The sequence below is a fragment of the Pelophylax lessonae genome (genome assembly GCF_965119305.1).
Source record: "Pelophylax lessonae genome assembly, chromosome: 13".
Taxonomy (NCBI): domain Eukaryota; kingdom Metazoa; phylum Chordata; class Amphibia; order Anura; family Ranidae; genus Pelophylax; species Pelophylax lessonae.
The window spans coordinates 136637263-136660125 of record NC_138780.1 but is presented as its reverse complement, the minus strand read 5'-3'; the positions used below and the strand labels follow the sequence as shown (position 1 = coordinate 136660125).

Below are 22863 nucleotides of genomic sequence, written 5' to 3'. Positions count from 1 at the left end.
GATCACCATTCAGCCACCTCCTCTGTCAGATGTTGTCAGGATCATAAGTTGTTTCTGGATATCCCCTGCAGACTGCTGTGCCAGTTCAGGCATGTTACACAGACTCTGTTACCACCTTGTCAGAACTTTGATACTAATATACTGTACAATACTGTGATCTGTGGTCTCAGTGTGAATTCTTTCCTCTCAAGGTACCAATTGCTTGGCCCTGCTCACAAACACATATAAGTTTCCTAGAACACAAAGCCATCCCTGAACAGTAAAGCCAGCTATTTTGTCATAATTATGAGAATACAGCCAATCAGTTCACTGTAAATGTCTGAGTTCAATGTCAATGCAAAATGATGTTGCCAGGATATGTATGACTATGATCTATCTTAACAGACTTACCATTCGCTGGTTTCCTCTTGTCTGAAGGCTGGTAGTTCTATGGTAAGGTTTGATTTCTTGTCCTGCATCCTAACTTTCAGTTTCTGAGCCAAGGACTCATCTTGAGAGTAGAACATCAATTCCAGCTGACACATCCCGGAACTCCCAGAATACAAAGGACTCAGTAGCTGGGCCTCAATGCAGCTCTCCGAGAACTGGCTTGTGTTCAGAAGAAGAATTCCATCTGTAAGAGAAATGGATGTAAAAATAATATAGAGTTTAGTATCAAACTCCATAAATGATAAGAAAGAAAATAAATGATCCGGGACAGCAGAAAATGTAATGCTATTAGTTCCTAAACTGCATAGCCAGGTGATGCAGTTGATCCAAAGCTAATTCCAGAGTAGTGATTAGCAATATGACGGTTCACACTGGGGCAACTTGTCAGGTGACTTAGCCGCCTGACAAGTCATGCTCCATTCAGTGCAATGGAACTGTTCTAATCGGAGCAACACAAGTCGCTCCGACTTAGAAAAAGGTTCCTGCACAACTTTGGGGGGCGACTTGCATTGACTTCTATTAGAGAAGTCATTTGCAAGCGACGCTGAGCTCGCACTGCACTGGGCGGCTTCAGAGTTGGGCGACTTTGAAGCCGCTCCTGTGTGGACGGAGCCTAAGTCCCGGTTCACACATATGTGATACGGGAACCCTGAAATTCCACTGCGGGTTCCGGCATCGCATTCAGCTCCCAGGCAGTTCACACTGCCCTATGCGAATCGCTGGGGGTGTCAATACAAAGCTAACAACACTCCCAGATCAGTTCCCATATCGCAGTGCGAACTGTCAGTTGAGACATGTATCGGATTGCAGAGGTGTGAACACCCATGCGAACTGATTCTGGTGCGGACCCAAAAAAGGGTCCTGTGCGAGTTGTGTTCGAATGGGATGCAAATACAGCCATACAATCTTTATGGCTGAATTTGCATCGCATGTCTGTCATTGCATATATGTGAACCGGCGCTAAAGCCTCTTACACACAATGAGATTATCGGGAATTTTTGTCGGTTTTTTTGTTGCATGCTGGTCTCATATGGAAAGTGAAGAGGTTACTTTCATACAAAAATTCTCATACGACAGAATACTACTTCAAAAGTGATGTCATGTGTTGAATTGTTTTGTAGGTGTTCTTTTGTTACCGAGGATGCGTAGTCTCGCTCTTACAATTTTTTTGGGATGAAAACTGTACTAATAAACGACAATCGGATGTTGTATTCACATACGATAAAAATTTTATAGCCTCCACATCCAGTTTTTGTCGTTCGAAAATTTGTAATTGGCTGTCAAAAGCACTATACTAACGATCCGAAAATGGGCAGATCGTTTGTTGAAAGAAAGTTTACTTTTGGATTTTCTTATTGTGTGTACGGGCCTTTACTTACCAGTGCATCATATCTATGGGCACCTTTAGGGACACAAAAAAATTCAGTTCTCATTTTATAAATTAAGAAATCAGAAAATAATGTACAATTTCCTAGGTGGAAATAACGAGCAAGAAATTCAGATGAAGAGATCATGCTACGAGAGTTGGGAGCAGTGTAGCACAATATCAGCATCCGACTACAGCCAAAAAAGTGTTGGGTTTTAGGCTTAAATATTTTTTCATATGTTTCACTAATTATTTTTAGTGACTTGCTCTCTTGATATCCATTATCAGGGAGAAAGCCTAAAGCCAATGTTATTTGCATTCAAAGCAACTCTTTCCATTTCCATTGTTTACTGTAATTAATTGTAGATAGATTTCCCTAATTAATTTTTGTGATCAGCCTTTTCTATTAGCGTGGGCTGGGTGAAAACCTGAATTTAATATTATCTACCTTTAAAGCAATCTATTATCTTCTTTCAAAGCAAGGTTTACAAAAATTGGCAATTTGGCAAATATAACATGTCATAATCGGTAAACAAAAATTCTGCTCCAATCTGTCCCTGGAAAGCTTTTTTTTGGCTGGGTACCACAATCTGTTCCTCTGTTACCCAACCTGCAATTATGTATTCTGTGGCCTTCTGGCCTCAGAAGCCAATAGTTACCGCTTTCCATGCCTAGATGCACAGTGAAGAATTTGCTGTACTCACCTTAAAGTCCTATTCTCTGCATTCAATGGAGGACACAGCTAGATCATCATCTAATGGGTATAGTACCCCCTGCAGGAGTAGGACAGTAAGTACAACAGATAGGTTTGTGCACTTGCCACAAAGCTGCAATAATTTGCTTTGCAACGCAAGGATTTTACCCCTTGTCCAACAAGACTCATTGGGATAGGGCTGCGCTGCGACTGTTGCTGTTGCGTGGTCGTGTGGACTTTTAGGGGTTAAAACAGGCAGTGAGGAGGTGACATGATGCTTCCCAGCTGCCTGTCAAACATCCTCCGAAAAGCAATCGTGCTTCAGAGTGCAGTACTAATGTAAACCAGTATTTAAAAACATAGGCAGCAGCAAAACTAGAGGGTGCAGTGTCTTCCAATAAAGACGGAAGGATTTTACAGTGAGGACAAAAAATCATATTTTCTCTTTTGTTAAATAGAAGGCACAGCTCTGCTTTAGATCAAGAGTCTCCAAACTTTTGAGCTAGTTTCTTGTCCTTCGGGCTCCAGGTGGGCTGGACTGTGGTCAGTGGAAGAAAGCAGTACCCCATGATTAGGAGGAATAGTGCCCCATTTTTGCTGTCAGTGAGAGGAATGGTGTCCCATCATTGGAGTCAGTTGGAGGAGTAGTGCACCAAGGGCCAGATAAATGCAAGCAAAGGGCCACATCTGGCACCAGGGCCACCGTTTGTAGACCACTGTTTTAGATCATCACCTACTAGGACTTCCTAAAGCATTGACACAAAAGGACAGGTTAAAATAAAATGAAAAAAAACAAAAACAAATGGACCAGTCAGGCTTTTTTTTTTTTGGGCATTTTTATTTATCATGATTTATTGTGATTAACTTGGATCTACTGTACATCGCTGGATGATGAGATCATGAGGATTTACATTTAGTGACATTATGAAGGACTTTGTCATGGTTTCAGCGAGTGAAATATTTATTAAACGTGTATTTTAATTCTGGCCTTTTATAATAGATTTTGTTGAGAGGAATATCATGTGTGTCTGTAATTTTTTAAAGTGGGCCATAGGGAGCACTGACTTGGGAAATAATTGTAATGACATACCTGATCTATACCAGTTTCTTTTAATGTATCCACCATCTCTGGTTGCCCTGTACAGCACCTTCTCAGTCTTCAACCATGCCTGTAGCATATCTTACCTGCTACAAGCACCTGTAGCAGACCTGCAGTCTCCAACCATATACTGTAGAACAGCCTTTTTCAACCAGGGTGCCCAGGCACCCTGGTGTGCCTTGAGGTTTCTTCAGGGGTGCCTCAGCGAAATGCCCCAAAAATTGTATACAAGGCAGCAGGTGGATGAAGCCTGCCTTTTACTTTACACAAAGTCACAGATTTTCACTGTGTACCATTACAACCCTCTAGCTGCCAACCTATGACATCATCAGTTGATAAGGAGGATGTCAGTCGCCTGCGTAGCATGCTTGTTTGACCCTCCCCTGCTTCTCTCCATAAGTTTTGGGGTCATATTAGCTGAGTGATGGAGAAAAACTGAGGAAAAAAGAGAAACATTGGAATACTAGTCAGTACCAATTTGTACCTCTAACGTTGGGCAATACATTTGTGTATGTTGCTGCATTATGTAAAACTTTTAGGATGGGGTGCCTCAAGACTGTCCATAATTTTTTAAAGGGAGCCTTGAGACTGTCCATAATTTCTGCGGTGTGTCTCGACTGAAAAAAGGTTGAGAAACACTGCTGTAGAATGTCTAGTTTCTGATCATTTTTTGTAGCATCAAATGCACTGATTATTACATATGACCCTTTGGGGGCACACTGGGGGCACCCTTATATTTGGAAAGTTAACCACCTCTGTACTAGGCTATTGAACAGCATGGGAAAAGTCGGATCAAGCTGTAAGTCAGGGGCGTAACTACAGGGGTTGCAGGGGTTGCAATCGCTACCGGGCCCCATGCTCCAGGGGGCCCGGTAGCAAACCAGTGGGTGAACTTCCAGGATCGCAAAGGTCACACTTGTGACCGGACCCTGGCATTGCACCACTGTGGGGAGGCCCCAAGATTGCAGGAAGGGGGCCCACTGCAGAACTTGTGAAAGAATCCTGCTGCGGGACCATAATAAAAGGCCATGCAACGAGTGTAAAGAGCCCCAGGATTAGTGGGAAGAGCCCTGGGCTTGAAGGTAAGGGCCCCGGCCAGGGGTCTGGGGGGCCCTTCATGGTTTCTTGCATCAGGGCCCTGAAGGTTCTAGTTACGCCTCTGCTGTAAGTCAAAGATACCCCTGCTTTTCCTGTGGTGGGCAGTTGTCTCTGATCTTGGAAATAGTTAGATATGGGCTTAGATGTTGCCTTTAAAAAAAAGCTCTATGAAGCACACAAGAAAGAAAATGCAAAGATGTCTTGCCTGCCTCCTACCTTATCTACACTTACTGTGCAGAGATTTTCCCATCGCTACCAGCGAGGCAACAGCCAAGTCCCAATCAGGACTACCTTTCCATGCACCCTCATCTACCTATGGGATTCCTTTGAAGAGCACTATATCACAGATCACCTCCAGAGATACCAGACTCCATATTGGTCCAGCTCTGTCTTATAAACACTTTTTTTGTGAGTGATACTTTAAAATCAAGTTTAAAGTACAATATCTTAAGTTTGTTTAACTTTCATCAGAACTGCTGACTTTTGACACAAAGTCGAAATTTGCATATCAGAATGGAACTGTTCAGTCTGCACATTTTTGTGGAAGAAAGGAGTGTTCTCAAACAAGCAACGGAACAGATTGTGAAGGTACCACTGTGTTTATATGTTTGGGGAATGTTTAAATCGCAAGATATGCATTTTTCACCAATTTCATATCATATTTGTGTTGTTAACTTGCCAATCCCTTGTTTACTGACTTCCCTTTTGGTAGAACAATAACATCAACACATGAATATTTATATAACCCATAGATCAGTTCATGAATAAATCATCTCCTATTCCTATGCAGGTAGGACATGCAATTACAGAAAGCAAATCTGTGGATAAAACATACAGCTCTCTATAAGTGGGAATATAGTCAACCTGGTTGAAAACTTGTGTATTACTCAGGTAGATAATGAAGCTGCTCCATTAGGGGCTCAATGTCTCACCCACACCTGCTTTAGAGCAGTCAGGTTTTGCACTCCTTTATAAAAATGAGTTTGGTGAAATCACGTGTGGGGTGAATATTATAAGCATGCCGTTGTGCATGTAATTAGTCAAAGGAGTGGTAAAGGCTGAGAAAAAAAAAAACATTGGTAAGCCAAAGCCTTTAAATCCATTCAAGGTGATTTAAAGTGGACCTGTCAGCTACAAATATGCTTGCAACCATTGCCAATTCTGAGATTGCCATTCAGATTGTGACTTCACTTCACTGAGTCAATAAAATGCAATAATTCTGCAGATTGAGAGTTCTGAATTAACTGGCTGGCGTATTCCATACCAGTGAGTCACAAGGTAGTAATGCCAGGACAACAGGGACAGCCTTTTGAATTAAAAACGAGCCGTTTACATACACAGTGCAGTTTACATACGGTACTTTCATTTGGACATGGCTTTGCCTTTTCTTAACTAAAAACTGATCAAGTCATTTCCTTTAGATTCACCAACAGCTATTTGTCTCTAGGGACTAAAACCCAGGTGAAACCTGAAGTCCAGGGATTAAATATTTTGCATACATTCACAGGTCAGCTTGGCTAATGTGAGTATCCATATGTGATATCTGATTGACCACTGTGAAAGCTCTAAATCACTATATTATCCTGAGCTGCTACAGTGATGGCCATGGTCTGTACTAAGCGGCTACCCTTCTGCATATTAACCCCTTCCCGCCGGCCATTTAAGGGTTGTAAACGCGGGGAGGTGGGCATTCGGGTCATGGAACCGCTGTGATTGGCTGTCACGTGATTGAAATACTCCCGATCACTAGTATGCATCAGGAGCTTTCCAGTAACCGCCAGCTACCATACTCAGAGCTTGCAGAAAGCGTGCTCTCAGCACGCAAAGTGGTTTAAACAAGGCATATATATGCGGCCACTTGGCGTGAAGGCCCACAGGGGATTGATTACTTTGCTACCATTCAGAGAACATTTTGCATATTCTCAGCAAATGAAAAGTGTTCTTTGATTGGGTGAGGAGGGGTGGTGATATCATGATCTCCACCTCCTCCAATCAAAGAACACTTTGCATTTATTGAGAAAAATGCAAAGTGTTCTCTAAATGGCGGCAATTGTAAATGTACAACGTCGGTGTTTGCTGCTGTGTCTCAGACAATCAGGAGGGAGAGTCCCGAGCAGCCGAGGCACTCGTGCACATCACTGGATTGAGATGGGGCTCAGGTAAGTGTTAGGGAGGTGGAGGGGGGCTGCTACACACAGAAGGTTTTTAATCTAAATGCATAGAACAAAATAAGATAAAAAACCTTCTGCCTTAACAGCCATTTTAAACGTGAATTACTCCACGATGGATGCAGATAAAGCCAGTGATTTGAGAACACTACTTGTAATGCAGAAGAGGAATTCTCTAACACATCCACTGTAGGCTCCTTGCATTTTTGCCATACACAGCCCCTTGTAAATACATCATCAGTATGTTTTGACACTTCCTGGTAGTGTCAAGAGCAAGTCCTGCCCCTTCCCACCTCCTGTATGCTCTCATTGGCCCATTGCTTTGATCAGTGATCTTGCTGTTGAATAGAAGTATGCAAGATCAAGGAAAGTGAGGCTAGTGTCCTTGCTTCAAACAACTAGGGATGGTGTAAAATTTGCCAGTTATAGCAGCCTAGGTTTCAGCACCCCAGCTGCTAAAGAATGCATCGAAAGGTAAGTACCATTTGGTACCTGTATTTTAAAATTGGTGTCTGTCAGTACCATTTTGAACTTGACAGCCTTTACTTTAGGAATAATTGTCATATCAAGCCTCTTGATCTAAAAAAAATGTCAAAATGGTAATATTTGTTTTTATCTTCAATAGCACATCCACTGATGATATAAAAATATGCACTACATATTTTGTTTAAAACGTTTAATGACAACTAGGCATGCAGAATTCAATGTATAAATGTAGGAGTTCAGTGTGGGGAGTCAGAAGAGTGCAGTTTTCTTTACTGTTCTTACTTAAAAGCGGTAGTAAAGCTTACAAAAAAAAAAACCCCTGCAAGGCAATGCCATAATATGCGAGACATGCCTTAAAACGAAACCCTCCAGCAGTGCCCTGTCACCGCTGACAGGGCTTTCATCTTCACCAGGTCTTCCTTCCGGGTTCGCAGCCTCCAGCTACATGAGTGGCCGGAGCTGCAATGACATCACTCCTTCGGATGCGCGCAGGAGCCCTTGTTTACGGCACAAGCTCAGAAAGTCCAACACAGTACGCCGGCCCTTCATAGCGCATGCGCCGGTGACATCACCAGCTGCATGCAGTGTGAATATTTCCTAAACAGTGCAAGTTTAGTAAAGATTGACTGTACCTACAGGTGAGCCATAGCCTTTCCTGTTGGTACAAGTAAAAAAAGTGAGTTTACTACCACTTTAAAGTGCATCTTTTAGCGCAAAAAAGGCTTCCTCTCTTCTTCTTCGTATCCCCTCCCTCTTACAGTCGCATATAGCTTCCATTTTCTTTTTTAAGCAATTAACTCTAACCCTTTCCCATCTGCCCTGGAATCCTTTTAACAGTTCGGAACATTCAGGAAGCGGGAAGGAGGCAATGTCAAAGTGGTCATATATATGGAAGCTGGTCCCGCCAGCTACCCATCTTTAGCCCAGACTGAGAACTGTCCTTGAGAGCTCACTACGCTCTCTCAGCACATAAATATCGACTACCCAGCGACACATATGTGTGGCCTATGGGAGCTAAAGTCTATCCATTTGCTGCTGCACATATGTTGTCATAAACGGGTTTATAATAGTGTGGTTTCCCACTTCAAATTACTCTGTTTGGCGAGAGTGAGGTATGATTGGCTGCCATAGGCGGCTCTCTAATTAGGCAAATTAGGCAGTCGCCTAAGGCCTCGCACCTACAGGGGCCTCGTGGCCAGTGGCGGAGTGACAACATTTAGAAGGGCGCTGTCAGGGAAATCTATTAAGTAAAAGATTGTTTTAAATCCTCGGATATAAAAGTTGCAGCAGTGTGCTGCAGTCCCTTCACTGCGGCTGACAGGTGTCTGTTGTCCGCTGGGTGGCTAGGGGAAAAGGAGAGGGCCCCTGGGTGGCTAGGGGAAAAGGAGAGGGCCCCTGGGTGGCTAGGGGAAAAAGGAGAGGGCCCCTGGGTAGCTAAGGGAAGAGGAGAGGGCCCCTGAGTGGCTGAAGGAGAGGGCAACTGGGTGGCTAAGGGAGGAGAGGACCCCTGGGTGGCTGAAGAAGAAGGAGAGGGCCCCTGGGTGGCTGAGGGAGAAGGAGAGGGCCCCTGGGTAGCTGAGGGAGAAGGAGAGGGCCCCTGGGTGGCTGAGGGAGGAGGAGAGGGCCCCTGGGTGGCTGGGGGAGAAAATTCTAGAAACTGTGAATTCATAGTACAAAGGTTAAGGCTCTTAATATATGCAATTTATACAGTTCATTTTTATTGCTTGAATTATTTTTTCCATTATGGGCGTGAGTGGGGCCTCATGTCCAAGTTTTGCCTTAGGCCTCATAAAGCCTAGAGCCGCCTCTGTTGGCTGCTCAAGATGAGCCAAAGTATTGTAATGTTTTAATCCTGCACACTTGGCAAGACTCATGGCACATCTGCCCATGCACAAGATCCAGGACTTGCCATCAGGAGGCTAACTGTAAAAATAAGGAAGAGACAACCGGCTCCTGAATATTGGAGATTAAAGATAGCAGCAGGGAAGAAAAGGATGGTGCAGGATTCAATAGGCTTTCCGTTCAAACTTGTGGATGCTTATCCTGGATAAACAAGCTTTAAAGTAAGTGGCATATAAAAAGTAATGTTCAAGGGCATGGGTGAAGATTTAACTTCTGTTGCCCTATTTCAACAAACAATAACATTTATTTGAATCAATATTTTGCAGACATATATCTGTAATACAAAAACAGTTACCATCAAGGCTTCTAGACTTGTTCAGAAGCTGGATCTGGTCTTGCAGTGACAATTCTCCAACGAGTGTTCGCACCCAGTGGGGTTTTCCGTTCAAACTTGTGGATGATGTCCAAGAACAATGCGTTTCAAAGTCACACGATTCTCCTTCAGCATGAAAAAAGACATACCTAAGTAACCACTGAAAAAAAATACTATTTGGCGAAATAGTACATTTTGTAATAATTCAGTATATTCAGATTTGTTTAACTCATGGACTATCCAAAATCTACAGTGAAGTGTTTGTTAAATAAAACAGCTTTAAAAAATGTAAAAGTTGTTTGATGATGGGCCTTCTTCTTGTTTGATTCTGGCACATGCTTATTTTCAGAACCTAAAGCCCAACTCAGCTTTAAGTCATTTTTTTGTAAATACTTTCCCAGCAGGTGTAAAATAAAACAAATAGACTCTCACTGCAATACTCTCCTTTTTGGTGCTCACCCCCCACAGATTGTTGCCAACCTCTTACATAACGTTTTATTGACAAAACATGAAAAATTTACTGATGGAGCACATTTTTTTACTGACAACCTGAAAATGACAGAACTCCTATCAAAAACCAAGACAAATGATGTTTAAACAGTATAAACACAATATGGAAACACTGACAATATCCATAACAAGTAAATTGCCTGGTTAAGTCCCCGTTCACACTGGGGCAACCTGTCAGGCGACCTGGTCGCCTGACAGGTCGCCGTAGGTCGCCTTCCATAGAGAAGCTGCGGACCCGTTCTAATAGGAGCGACACAAGTTGCTCCGACTTAGGAAAAGGGTCCGGAGCTTCTTTGGGGCGACCCGGAGCGACCTGCATAGACTTCAATGTTATGAAGTCCATGCCGGCCGCTCCAAAGTCGCGGTGCGAGCAGCGCGCCGCGACCTATGAGGTCGCCCCGGGAAGTAGCGTCGCCCCAGTGTGAACGGGGCCTTACACTTAAAAAGTAAACACAGCATGACAAATGATTAGCCCCATTATATTTACAGACAGTTGTAAAAACCACAGATTTTTTCAAAATGACAGTTAGCTGCTCTGCCACATACTCACTCGATCTTCGGTTCAATATTGTTTCTCTTCATTTCATTTTTTTTAGGTAAATATAAAGTATTCCATATCAATATTTTTTTTTTTTTTACTTGCAGCCAATAGGTAGAGCTCTCCACTCTTTTCCCCGTGTTTTCCAATAGCTACTTTTTATGGATGTAGCACCCCCTGTGTATAGTTGGGCTCTTTTTGTAGCCAGAGGACCCAGGTTTTATTTGTTTAGAGTTAGTAGGGCTGAGTCTCAGTCTCTGAGGAAAGTGGGCTGAGTCTCAGTCTCTGAGAAAGTAGGCTGAGTCTCAGTCTCTGAGGAAAGTAGGCTGAGTCTCAGTCTCTAGAGTTAGTAGGGCTGAGTCTCAGTCTCTAGAGTTAGTAGGGCTGAGTCTCAGTCTCTGAGGAAAGTAGGCTGAGTCTCAGTCTCTAGAGTTAGTAGGGCTGAGTCTCAGTCTCTAGAGTTAGTAGGGCTGAGTTTCAGTCTCTAGAGTTAGTAGGTCTGAGTCTCAGTCTCTAGAGTTAGTAGGGCTGAGTCTCAGTCTCTAGAGTTAGTAGGGCTGAGCCTCAGTCTCTAGAGTTAGTAGGCTGAGTCAGCTTCAAGGGCTGAGTCTCTGTTGCCTCCTATGGGCTTCCAGAACTGCTGGAGAGTTCTAAAACCTAGAGGGCAGAGGGGCAGAGATAAGGCCTGAATATTTATGGAGTCTACCCTTGAATCCCGGGGTGAGGGCAGCCCAGAAGGTGGAAAGATAGCCCATAAGAATTCTGGAGCCTGGCTATGTAGGAGCAGGGTGCAGGGTCCTGTCCTCTAGAGGGGACCCCTATGCTGGGGGTTCTGCCCCTGGAAAGAAGGAAGGTGCCAGATGAAGTGAGAGAGGGAGCTGCAGAGGAAGCCTCACACCCTTTAAGCTTAGCAGAGCCACCCTGGGAAGCACTGGGACCTGTCCAGCAGGAGGCCTGTTCAACAGTCAACACTTGAGCTACAGGGTCTTTTAGGGACTGAGTGAGTAGCTTCAACCACTACACCCCAAAGCCTATGGAGGAGAAGCAGCCAGGTGCAATACCCAGCTAGCTATCTACAGGGGGACAGCTTAGAGCAATTTAAAGCCAGAACAGCTACACTACACGTCTTGGGGATTCTAAAAGAGGAAAAGCACCTGCATTCAGTGTTTGAAATGCTTTATTTGACTAGTGGAGCTGATCCGTTGATCCTACAGGACAGCCGTGTGATTTTTTTTTTTTTGGTAGCAGAGACAGTTCAAGTCCTCAAGTTACAGTATCTCACACAAGTGAGTACACCCCTCACATTTTTGTAAATATTTTACCATATCTTTTCATGTGACAACACTGAAGAAATTACACTTTGCTACAATGTAAAGTAGTGAGTGTACAGCTTGTATAACAGTGTCAATTTGCTGTCCCCTCATAATAACTCAACACACCATTAATGTCTAAAACGCTGACAAAAAATAGAGTACACCCCTAAAACAAGATGTCTAAATTGGGCCCAATTAGCCATTTTCCCTCCCTGGTGTCATGTGACTCGTTAGTGTTACAAGGTCTCAGGTGTGAATGGGGAGCAGTTAAATGTGTTAAATTTGGTGTTATCGCTCTCACTCTCTCATACGGGTCACTGGGTGTTAACACCTATGAGATCCGATTCATGTCCGAATTGACAGTTCGCACTCCGATATGCAAACTGATCTGGGGGTGTCGTCAACTTTGTATTGACTACCCCAGCGATTTGCATATGGCAGTGTGAACTGCCTACGAGTTGAGTGCGATGCAGGAACCCACAGTGGATTCGCAGGGTTCCCGTGTTGCATATGTGTGAACTGGGACTAATAGCCAGATCTTTACATACCACAGAGAGAGAAAATAAAATGGAAGGTGCGTTTGCTGTTTTCAAAGGCTAATAAAACACAACAACACTAAGGAGTTGATTTACTAAAGGTAAATAGACTGTGCACTTTTCAAACTGCAGTTGCAAGTGCAGTTGCTCCAGAGCTTATTAAATAAGGTAAAGCGTCACTTTGCAAAGAATACCCAATCACGTGCAAGGAAAATATTTAAAAAAACAGCATTTTTGCTTGCAGATGATTGAGTGATGGAAGTCAGCAGAGCTTCTGCTCATTTACTAAGCTCTGGAGCAACTACTCTTGCAGAGTGCAACTACACTTTGCAAAGTGCACAGTCTATTTGCCTTTAGTAAAGCAATCCTAGGAGTCAGTTCACATCTGTGTGGTGCGTTTTTGGCGTGTTGTGTGCATGCTTTACACGTGTTTTATGCGCACTACCATGGAACTCCATAGAATGTGCATTTTGATTAAAGCACATCAAAGATGAACAATTTTTAGTGGACTGCATCTAAAACACACAGGTGTGAACGGGGCCATATATCATTAGGCTTTAATACACATTGATAAGAATGTTTATATCAAACTAATCGTTTTTTACACACATATCTAAAAATGTTATCACTTGAAAATTTAAGAGGGCAGACTTGGGCCATGCACTGATGTTCTAGAAGTATAACCTCTCCTCTGAAAACTTCAATCCTAATATTACCTGTACGCATTGGCTGTCAGTTTTGGTTTTTGGATTCTCTATATTGGCTATAAAGGCTTTTACGAAAAAAAAAATATATATATCAGACGTAAAATGCAAAAAACTGGATAAAAGATTCTCACCGGCTGGTTTGAGCTGAGATGATACAATGTCCTTTTCAGCTTCATTCACAGACATGCCAGTTATTGGTAAGCCAGGTGTTAAAATTGATTCAGCATGGAGTCCTGAGCACCAATCAGCAACTGTAGTAAAAATGCAACAATATGGGTAAAATATTCATATAAATTACTGCTGCATGCAGAAATGTCTCAAGACAATATACTGAGTGATGTATACTCTATATTTTCAGGTATAAAAATGCATGCTGCTAATATTAGAAAAAAAAAAAAAAATTTTTTTGAATTTTAATATAAATACAGCTTACTTATGGAGAACACAGAGATGCATTAAAGCATTATCACAGCATACAAATTCTACCAAGAGAGAAAGAAACAGAAGGTTACAGAGAGACAAAGGCTGGCCATACTTGATTCTAATTTCGGCCAAATAAAATTGCCCTTTTTTTCCTACAAATAGAGCTTTCTTTTTTGGGGGTATTTGATCACCTCTGCGATTTTTATTTTTTGCGCTATAAACAAAAAAGCACGACAATTCTGGAAAAAAAAAAACAATATGTTTTACTTTCTGCTATAAAACATTCCCAATAAAAAAAAAAATTGAAAAAATCAAATTTTTTCACATTTTTCATCAATTTAGGCCAATATGTATTCTGCTATGTGGTTTTCGTAAATAAAAATCTCAGTAAGAGTATATTGACATCTACAAACTAGGGGAAAGATTTATGTCATTTTTATTTATTTATTTATTTTTTACTAGTAATGGCGGCGATCAGCGATTTTTAGCAGGACTTCGACATTGCGGTAGACAGATTGGACACCTAACTGACACTTTTGGGGGGGGGGGACCAGTGACATTACTACAGTAATCAGTGCTAAAAATATGCACTGTTACAGTACTAATGACACTGGCAGGGAAGGGGTTAACACCAGGGGCGATCAAAAGGTTAAGTGTGTTCCTAGGGGGTGCTTTCTATCTGTGCAAGGGATGGACTTGCTGCATTAACACAGAGACCTGTCTTCCTAAAAAGGAGGATCACAGGATCCCTGTGTTCATCACTGACAGATCAGCGGTCTGACGTGTTTACATCGTAAACTTATCGTGATTGTAAAGTCTTGTTTTTTTTTTGTTAAAATAACAAACATGTTATACTTGCCTTCTCTATGCAGTGGTTTTGCACAGAACAGCCCAGATCCTCCTCTTCTGTGCTCCTGGCCCCTCCCTCCTCTTGAGTGCCCCCACAGCAAACAGCTTGCTATGGGGGCTCCATTCAGACACAGAGCTGCGACCCAGCCCCGCCCTCTTTCTCTTCTCATTGTCTGACTGACTTTGATTCGCCATTGGCTCCTGCAGCTGTCTCAGCCAATGAGGAGGGAGAGTTCTGCGCAGCTGAGACACTGCTGCAACATCGCTGGATAGAGATGGGGCTCAGGTAAGTATTAGGGGGTGCTGGAGCGGCTGCTGCACACAGAAGGTTTTTTTTATCTTAATGCTTAGAATGCAAGCAATTAAAAAAAAAACCTTATGCCTTTACAATCACTTTAAATGTAAAAATAAAGGGTAAAACAAGTAAATATAATATACCTTTCTATTTATTTAATAATTACTGGCTACATGAGGATTAAAAACAGCTACTGTTGATTGAGAGAGTTTAGTCCGGCTTTTAAAAGAGGAAGAAGGGAGGAAAGAAATAGGGAAATTCAGACACAGAAAATAACAATTAAAAAGATGATAAAAACTAGAGAGGGCCTTAGAATCTACCATGAATGTTTTTGAAAGGTCTTAATATTAATGCTTAATATATTTATAGATTCAGCAACATTCCGTGCTTGCACAAGTATAAATAGTGCCTTCCTAACTGTAGGTATCCCCATACAAAGACTATATGAAGTCTATCCGTTCATTAAAATGACCTTTTGTTGTTTTGTAACAAGAGATGAATTATAACTGGATTCACTGTATTATCAATCTGACAGGTGCCACTAAAGTATAAGAGGTCAGAGCACAGGGAAGGGGTGACTAGTTCAATTTAATTATACCGTTACTCTGCGCTAACACCATCGTGGGGGCTTATAAGTCAGCTTCTTGAGTCTGTGATAATTACTATAATTTAAAATTAGAGCCATAATTTAATTCATTAGCATATACTGTTGCCACGCAGAACAATGTAAGGTCTCCACCCTGTCTGATCAGTGGATGGCTGCTGTTAGTTGTCTGTGGCCTGCCAACTAGAATAGATAATTACCAATACCCACATGCATGAATAATAAACATTTCCTTTGAGTGAGGAACCACTGGGGCAGAAAGCTATACCTGCTTTGTGTCCCTTTAGATAAATACACATTCATCGACCTGCTTTTATACATCTAATTGTTGATTTTATACAATAAAAGTTCTACTTTTTAGGTACTTGTAGCGCTCATCCCTGGAGGGGCCACTGAGAGTGTACCCAGGTCTCCCATAACAGTACAGAGGCTGCCAGTCACACAAGCACTGTCCAATGCACTCCAACAACTCAGGCTCTGTCTAGTTCAGGGATCCTCAAACTACGGCCCTCCAGCTGTTGCGGAACTACACATCCCATGAAGCATTGTAAAACTCTGACATTTACAGACATGACTAGGCATGATGGGAATTGTAGTTCCTGAACAACTGGAGGGCCATAGTTTCAAGACCCCTGGTCTAGGGGATATTTATTAGTTTATTCGCCAAAATCGTCCTCCTCCATTTCCCCCCACCCCCGACATTTCTGGTGCATCAGACGTTAGTAGAATTAAGGGGCCATGACAGGCATTTATCAAGGTTACTGACTAAGCCTGCCCTTTCTGTCCAGCTTCTCCATTCATAGAAGCTGTATCCACAGTGTCTCTGAATGAAACAGGATCTGTGAATGAAAGGAATGGACCTACCAGTCAACTGCCCATCCTCCATGCATAGATTATGTTTCATTCATAGAAGCTATAGTAACAGCTTCTATGAATGGAGCAGCTGGGTGGAAAGGGATTACTGATAGGTCCACCCCCTCCAGTCATGTAGCAACGGCTTCCAATAATAAGAGAAAAGTGCCAAGCTACAAACATATGCAAAAGAATGCGTGAATTATTCTGACATATAAAGTGCTACATATAAACATACAGTGTTTAGTATGTAAGTGACTGTGCAAAATCAAATAAAGTGCAAAGCGACAAATGTGTAAACAAGGAACCTCTATATAACACAATAAAAGAGCAAAAATTGTATATAAAAAAGGTAAAAGTCTTCAATAACGTGAATAATATACGTTTAAATAAGGGATAAAGTCCAAATCCAAAAGAGGCGTCCTATCTTTAGAATGGAAGATTGCTAAAAGGTGCGACCATCACCACGGGGGAGAGTCAGGAGCACTTACCAGAGTTAATGGACTCTAATGCCAGCGGCAAAGAGCCGTTCAAGCAAAATGTAATGACACAATAATCTCCAGATGATTGTTAACATCTCCTCGCATTTCGTCCACACAGACATCATCTGGGGTATGAGTGTGTGTCCATTCGTTGTGCATATATATATATATATATAGGCAGTATAATATCCCTCAATTGGCCCCATATTGTAAAAATCAATTGATCTTACCATTGAACAGGAAGTGGGTCTGTCATGGCGTGCTGCGTGCTTTCTAAGCCTCCTTTTACTGCAGGTAATGACTATACCTACAGGGGACCGCCTTGAGAAGCAAGCCTCTATTTCGCATTGAGCTATACAGTCCCAATATGAAATCTCGTGATACCGCGAGTAAAGTGCCCATGCGCGGTACTATGTGTTCCACATTTCAGTCTGGCTAATGGCCATTATGTAGTCCAAAAGCACAGTGTCCGTACTCCACGCCTTAGTCTGACCCACAAAAAAGTTGCAGTCTAAAGCCTGGGGCATAAAAAGCAAAGCACCGCTAGAAAACATATTGAACCACATCAAATGAGTTACATTACTTTTTGTCTTATTTAAAGACACGAGTGATAAAAGGAGTTACCTAAGCAATTAAAAGTTAAATGGTGTGGAACTAGATTGGGTACAAATAGGGAGGGAATAAGCCGATACATAAATCGAGGCCATAGATGACTAATCCACCTCCAATTCAATGTACTATATTTTACTATATTTGTACCAAATCAATACGTTCATTTGCAAACCATATGCAGTAAAAAGTAATAATAGTAACAACCAATACATAAAAATTTTGTAAAAAATATATATACGTAAATGAACAATAAAAATAATAATCAATGGCTAGAATACATAATCCGATTTATAATTAATTAAATATATATTCAAAAAAAGGGAAAAGGGAAGGAGTTCTCACCCCACTTTCCATGAGCTCATGCCCTATTGATGAAGGCATTGATGTCCATATGGCCAATAGAATCTGAGCTCATAGAAAAGTTTCTAAACGGGAAACACATCTAACAGCAGAACCTTCTATGAGCCAAGCTGGGCAGAAAGGGTGGGAATAGTTGGGTACTTTTAATGAAAGCCTGTCATGGCCTCTTATTTCTTTCAACCACCGCCACCCACGAAGATTACAGCATCCAAGGTTGAGGGGCCTGAGGGCATCAGAGAAGGAAGATTCTGTGAAAGGAGGACACGGCAGCACAAGGGACACATCTCACTGAAGATAAGTAATGTTTCTTGTGCTGATATATAATATATACTGTATATATATATATATATATATATATATATATATATATATATATGGTAAACTTAGGCTTTAGGGAACACTTACCCATTGCTGAGAAGTGATTCAGAGAGAGCTGGATCCCTGTTCCATCCCACTTTTTAAATACTAATTTTAAGTACAGTATCCCATAGCAGAATGTACTCTACTGAAGTGAAACCAGTATTGGATGGATTCCTATTGGTTGTTTTTGGGCTTCTCCACCTTTAAGCTAAAGTCCTTAAGCTAAACTCCACACAAGCTTTGAAAATTATGATTTTTCTAAAAGTTTTACATCAAGATTGACACCAACACATCATTCACATAATCTTATAAATAACGAGTCTCTATTCCTGAGTCACCCAGCCACAATCAGCATTATTAGAGAGAGATTTCTTATGACAACTCACCCTATGTAAGACAAAGCCCCACCCACTCACCCAATAAAAAAAAAAAAGATCAGAAAAAAACAACCCCAAAGAATAATTATTAAAAATATAACTCTCTCTTCTCTCCCTCCTGATCATCCGCCCACACCCCTCCAACCGAAGCTATTTCACAATATAACCCACCTCTAACAACTCCCTCACCTTCGGGGATGCACAGAATGATTTCTATGAGGACTGTGCTATAAGAAATGTATCCCTTGCCATTGCTGTCGATTCTTCCAGTCTCCAAAAATATTGCATTTCATCTATCCACTCTACTATTCTAGGGGTTTCAGAAGATCTCCATTATCTTGACATTGCAGTCCTTGCAGCTATCAAACAAAAACGTAGAAGGCCCCCCTTAACCCCCCTAGCAGAGCCTGGGAGGATCGACAGCAGTACCAGTTGCAAAGTACGAGCGGTTTCTTTGTTCTAATTCATATACATCAAATACCGATGTCCAAAAGGGTACGATATTTGGGCATGCCCACCAAAGAGGAAGTAGAGTACCCAAGTGTATCTGGCACCTCCAGTATTTATTTGACTATTGAGGAAATATTCTATGCAATGTAGCCGGATATTGGTACCATCTTGATATTAGTTTAAATTTTCTTTCTTGTACCCTACTGGCTGCAGACATTTTTTGTCCACATAAATGATATGGCCATATGGTGGGACCAAATCCCCATTTTTATTTATGGATTGTCTTCAGATTTGGTAGTAATTTCTTTTGCATTTGCGCGCTATTCTTTTTTAATATACATGTCTTTTGGTTCATAGCTGCAGCAGCTTTAGAAATACATGGGTATGCTCCCCCAAATTTTTTGCCTGTTTATTATGTATTCGGTCTGACCAGACTACCGAGGTTGAGCATCCCTCCCCACCCCCCACACACACCTGTACTCAATCAGTGTCCACCATCAAGTGGATATAGGAGGAGTCCCCTGTAGTGCATTTGCACATCTTTCCCAGCAAGGAGTATTATCTCCAAGGGTTAGAAAGGCTGGATTCATCTCTCTTTCATGGATAGTGTAGGACCCACTGATAATGGGGTACTTTGACACAGCAGTGGGCTTGAGCACGATATGGCCATATGGTGGGACCAAATCCCCATTTTTATTTATGGATTGTCTTCAGATTTGGTAGTAATTTCTTTTGCATTTGTGCGCTATTCTTTTTTAATATACATGTCTTTTGGTTCATAGCTGCAGCAGCTTTAGAAATACATGGGTATGCTCCCCCAAATTTTTTGCCTGTTTATTATGTATTCGGTCTGACCAGACTACCGAGGTTGAGCATCCCTCCCCACCCCCCCACACACACCTGTACTCAATCAGTGTCCACCATCAAGTGGATATAGGAGGAGTCCCCTGTAGTGCATTTGCACATCTTTCCCAGCAAGGAGTATTATCTCCAAGGGTTAGAAAGGCTGGATTCATCTCTCTTTCATGGATAGTGTAGGACCCACTGATAATGGGGTACTTTGACGCAGTAGTGGGCTTGAGCACGATATGGCCATATGGTGGGACCAAATCCCCATTTTTATTTATGGATTGTCTTCAGATTTGGTAGTAATTTCTTTTGCATTTGCGCGCTATTCTTTTTTAATATAAATGCTTTCATAATGTCTTCCTGTGGAATTTTACTTCTCAATTCCCTTTCCCACTCCGCTGTATAATATGGCCCTCTTGGAGTTGAGGAAGACAGCAAAAGAATATACGTAGGTGGTTGAAATTGGGCGAAATGGCGCCTGTGTCCCGAAACATAATTTTTTGAAAGGTGTAAGGGGTCTATATACTGAGCCCTTCTTTAATAAATTCGTAAAAGCAGTTCCTAAATTGGAAATACAGGCGCTAGCTTCCCTGTGCCTGATCTGTATCCTCAATATATTCCCCTAAGGGCTTTATATTATTCTCAGAGCGGGCATTAAATATAGGTGAAATCGAGAGAGGAGTCTACTTGAACAATCCGAGTCTGGACTGTCCTGGTGGAAAATCTGGGTTACTCAAAATTGGGGTCATTGGTCCTACATACGATGAAATGGCTATAGTTTTTAATAACTGATCCCAAATTTTGAGAAGTGGAGATAGTAAAAAGGGTAAATTAGAAAGTAACACTCTTCTTGTTACTTTCTATGTATTCGATGTATTTTGATTATCGCTGTATTGTTGTTCATTTAATTTGAATAAAATAAAACATTTATTGGGAAAAAAAAAGGGTAAATTAGTGTTTCTTAGGGAGTATCCATGGTAAAGACAAAAGGAGGAGAGGGGGATATAAGGGCTTTATCTGAGCCCATTATTTATCCTTTAAATTATGCTGTCCATGAGTCTAGCCATAAGAAACACTTTATGATAGAGTTCTAAATCTGGTAGTCCCAGTCCTCCCTGTTGTTTCTTACTTATAAGCACATTGTATTTTAATCTTGATTTATAACTAGCCCAAATGTATTTCAAAAGTACAGAACATACTATTCAAAAGAACTTTAAAGAGAGGCTTATTGGCAGAGTCTGAAATATACACAAAATCTTGTAAGGATATCCATTCTAAACAAAGGCCACCCTACCAAACCTTGAATGCAGCAATCTTGCCCGCAGTTTCAGTTGCATTACAGTAATCAGTGGCTGGTAATTTAGCATCTATAAATCCTCTGTAGTTGTAGCAAAAAAAACACCTACGTATTTCAGGGCTTTTTCACACCAGTGGAATGCAAAGTCTTTATTTAAGGCACTTTCCCTTCCACTAAACATACATTCAATGCCTTTGTTTTATTTTATATTAACCTTAAAGTTACTGACCACAAAAAAGGCATTAAATTCTTTTAACAGTGCTGGAAAGGCTATGGGAGAACTAGAAAAAAAAAACAGTAGATCATCAGCAAAAAGACACATTTTACATTCCATATTACTTATCCCAATGCCTTCTATTGAGGAGTTCTTTCTAATGACATTGGCTAGGTGTTCCATTGGCAAGATATATACAGGATAGGTGAAATAGGGCATCTCTCCCTTGTGCCATTTTCATATCTATTTGGTTTGATCCCATTCACTCTAGCTGTCAGGGTCTGATATAATGCCTGTGTTTTTGCTACAAGATTTGATGGTATCACAATCTGAGATAAGGTTTCCGTCAAAAACGGCCAACCTAAGAGGTTGAATGCTTTTTCAGCGTCGACCGCTAAAAGGCAAAGAGGGATTTTTTTTTACTTAGAATAGGCCATCAAGGTCAAAGCCTTGACTTTATTATCATTTGTATCTCTAGAAGTAACAAACCCTGCCTGTCTATTTAACCAAGAGGTCTACTTAGTATTATTGCTGGATGGTCTTCAGCTTTACTCTTATGACTTGTGTTCCTGAAAGTCTGTTTGATTCTGTTACTGTGCCGGCTCTGTCTGACTCTTCTTTGGATTCCCCTTGCCTGATTATATCTGCTACTGATTTGTGTTACCGACCCCAGCCTGGGCGTTTGACCAAGATTCTTCCTGCTGATTTTGTACCTCGATACCAGTATGTTGCCAACCCCTGCCTATCTCTGACCTAGACTCTGATTGTGATTCTGTACCTATCTGTCTGGCTGTTACCAAACTGGGCTTGTTTCCTGACTCCTCACTTCTGCTCATCCAACCTCAGCATCACCAAGTTCAAGTTTACCTTTTGTTGCCCTAGCAATCCCTGTCTCCACCACCAGGGGTTCTTAGATGGGAATTGTGCAAGAGGCTACCCTCATTTTTTTTACCTTCACTTTCAATGATAATGGTAAACAGGACAAAGAGAGGGGGAATCTCCTTAACGGGAACAAAGGCAGGTATAAAAACCTAACAGGTGTTCTAATCCATCTTCCCTCTATCCAAAACTAAAAAAAAAAAAAAGTTTTGCTTTTAGTTATACTATAATATTTCTTTAACTCAGTAAGGATATCCTTTTTCTTTCTTGTCTTTGCAAATGCCTAAAGTCATGGAAGACTGCTGTACATCTCAAAACAAATTTATTTACCAAAGCAAAATATACTGGGACCCTAGAAGAGAATTATTACCAAATGTCATCAAAGCCATAAAAATTAAAAAGACAATAGCCGTATAATAAAAACAAACACACAAACAGTAAACATATTTGTTTCCATTCAAGTGTTTTTCCTAATAGTTTCTCATTTTTAAAGGAGAAGTGCGAGAAGCTAACATGTAATTAATAAATGAAAAAAATAATTTAAAACAGAAAATAGATTCCTTAGATTTTCATTCTAATATAAATACCCATACATTATATATATATATATATATATATATATATATATATATATATATATATATAAAAAAACAGTTTACAGATATCCAGGCACTTATATAAAATACATAAAATAATACAGCTCTGTATTCATAATACAATAGGAATGTGCTTGCCACTGATCCACCGATTCCACATTTATTGATTTTGGAAAAACTAGGCTACACAATCAAGTGATGATCC

General features: G+C 41.2%; 1 protein-coding gene across 1 annotated transcript in view; it reads right to left on the bottom strand.

Annotated features, from left to right (window-relative positions):
• LTK (leukocyte receptor tyrosine kinase) overlaps positions 1-22863 on the bottom strand; it is a 379826-nt gene that overhangs the window by 181096 nt on the left and 175867 nt on the right. The window contains 3 exon segments of the mRNA XM_082274964.1: positions 391-613; positions 9538-9681; positions 13291-13410. Of these exon segments, the coding sequence (XP_082131090.1) occupies positions 391-613; positions 9538-9681; positions 13291-13410 (487 nt within the window).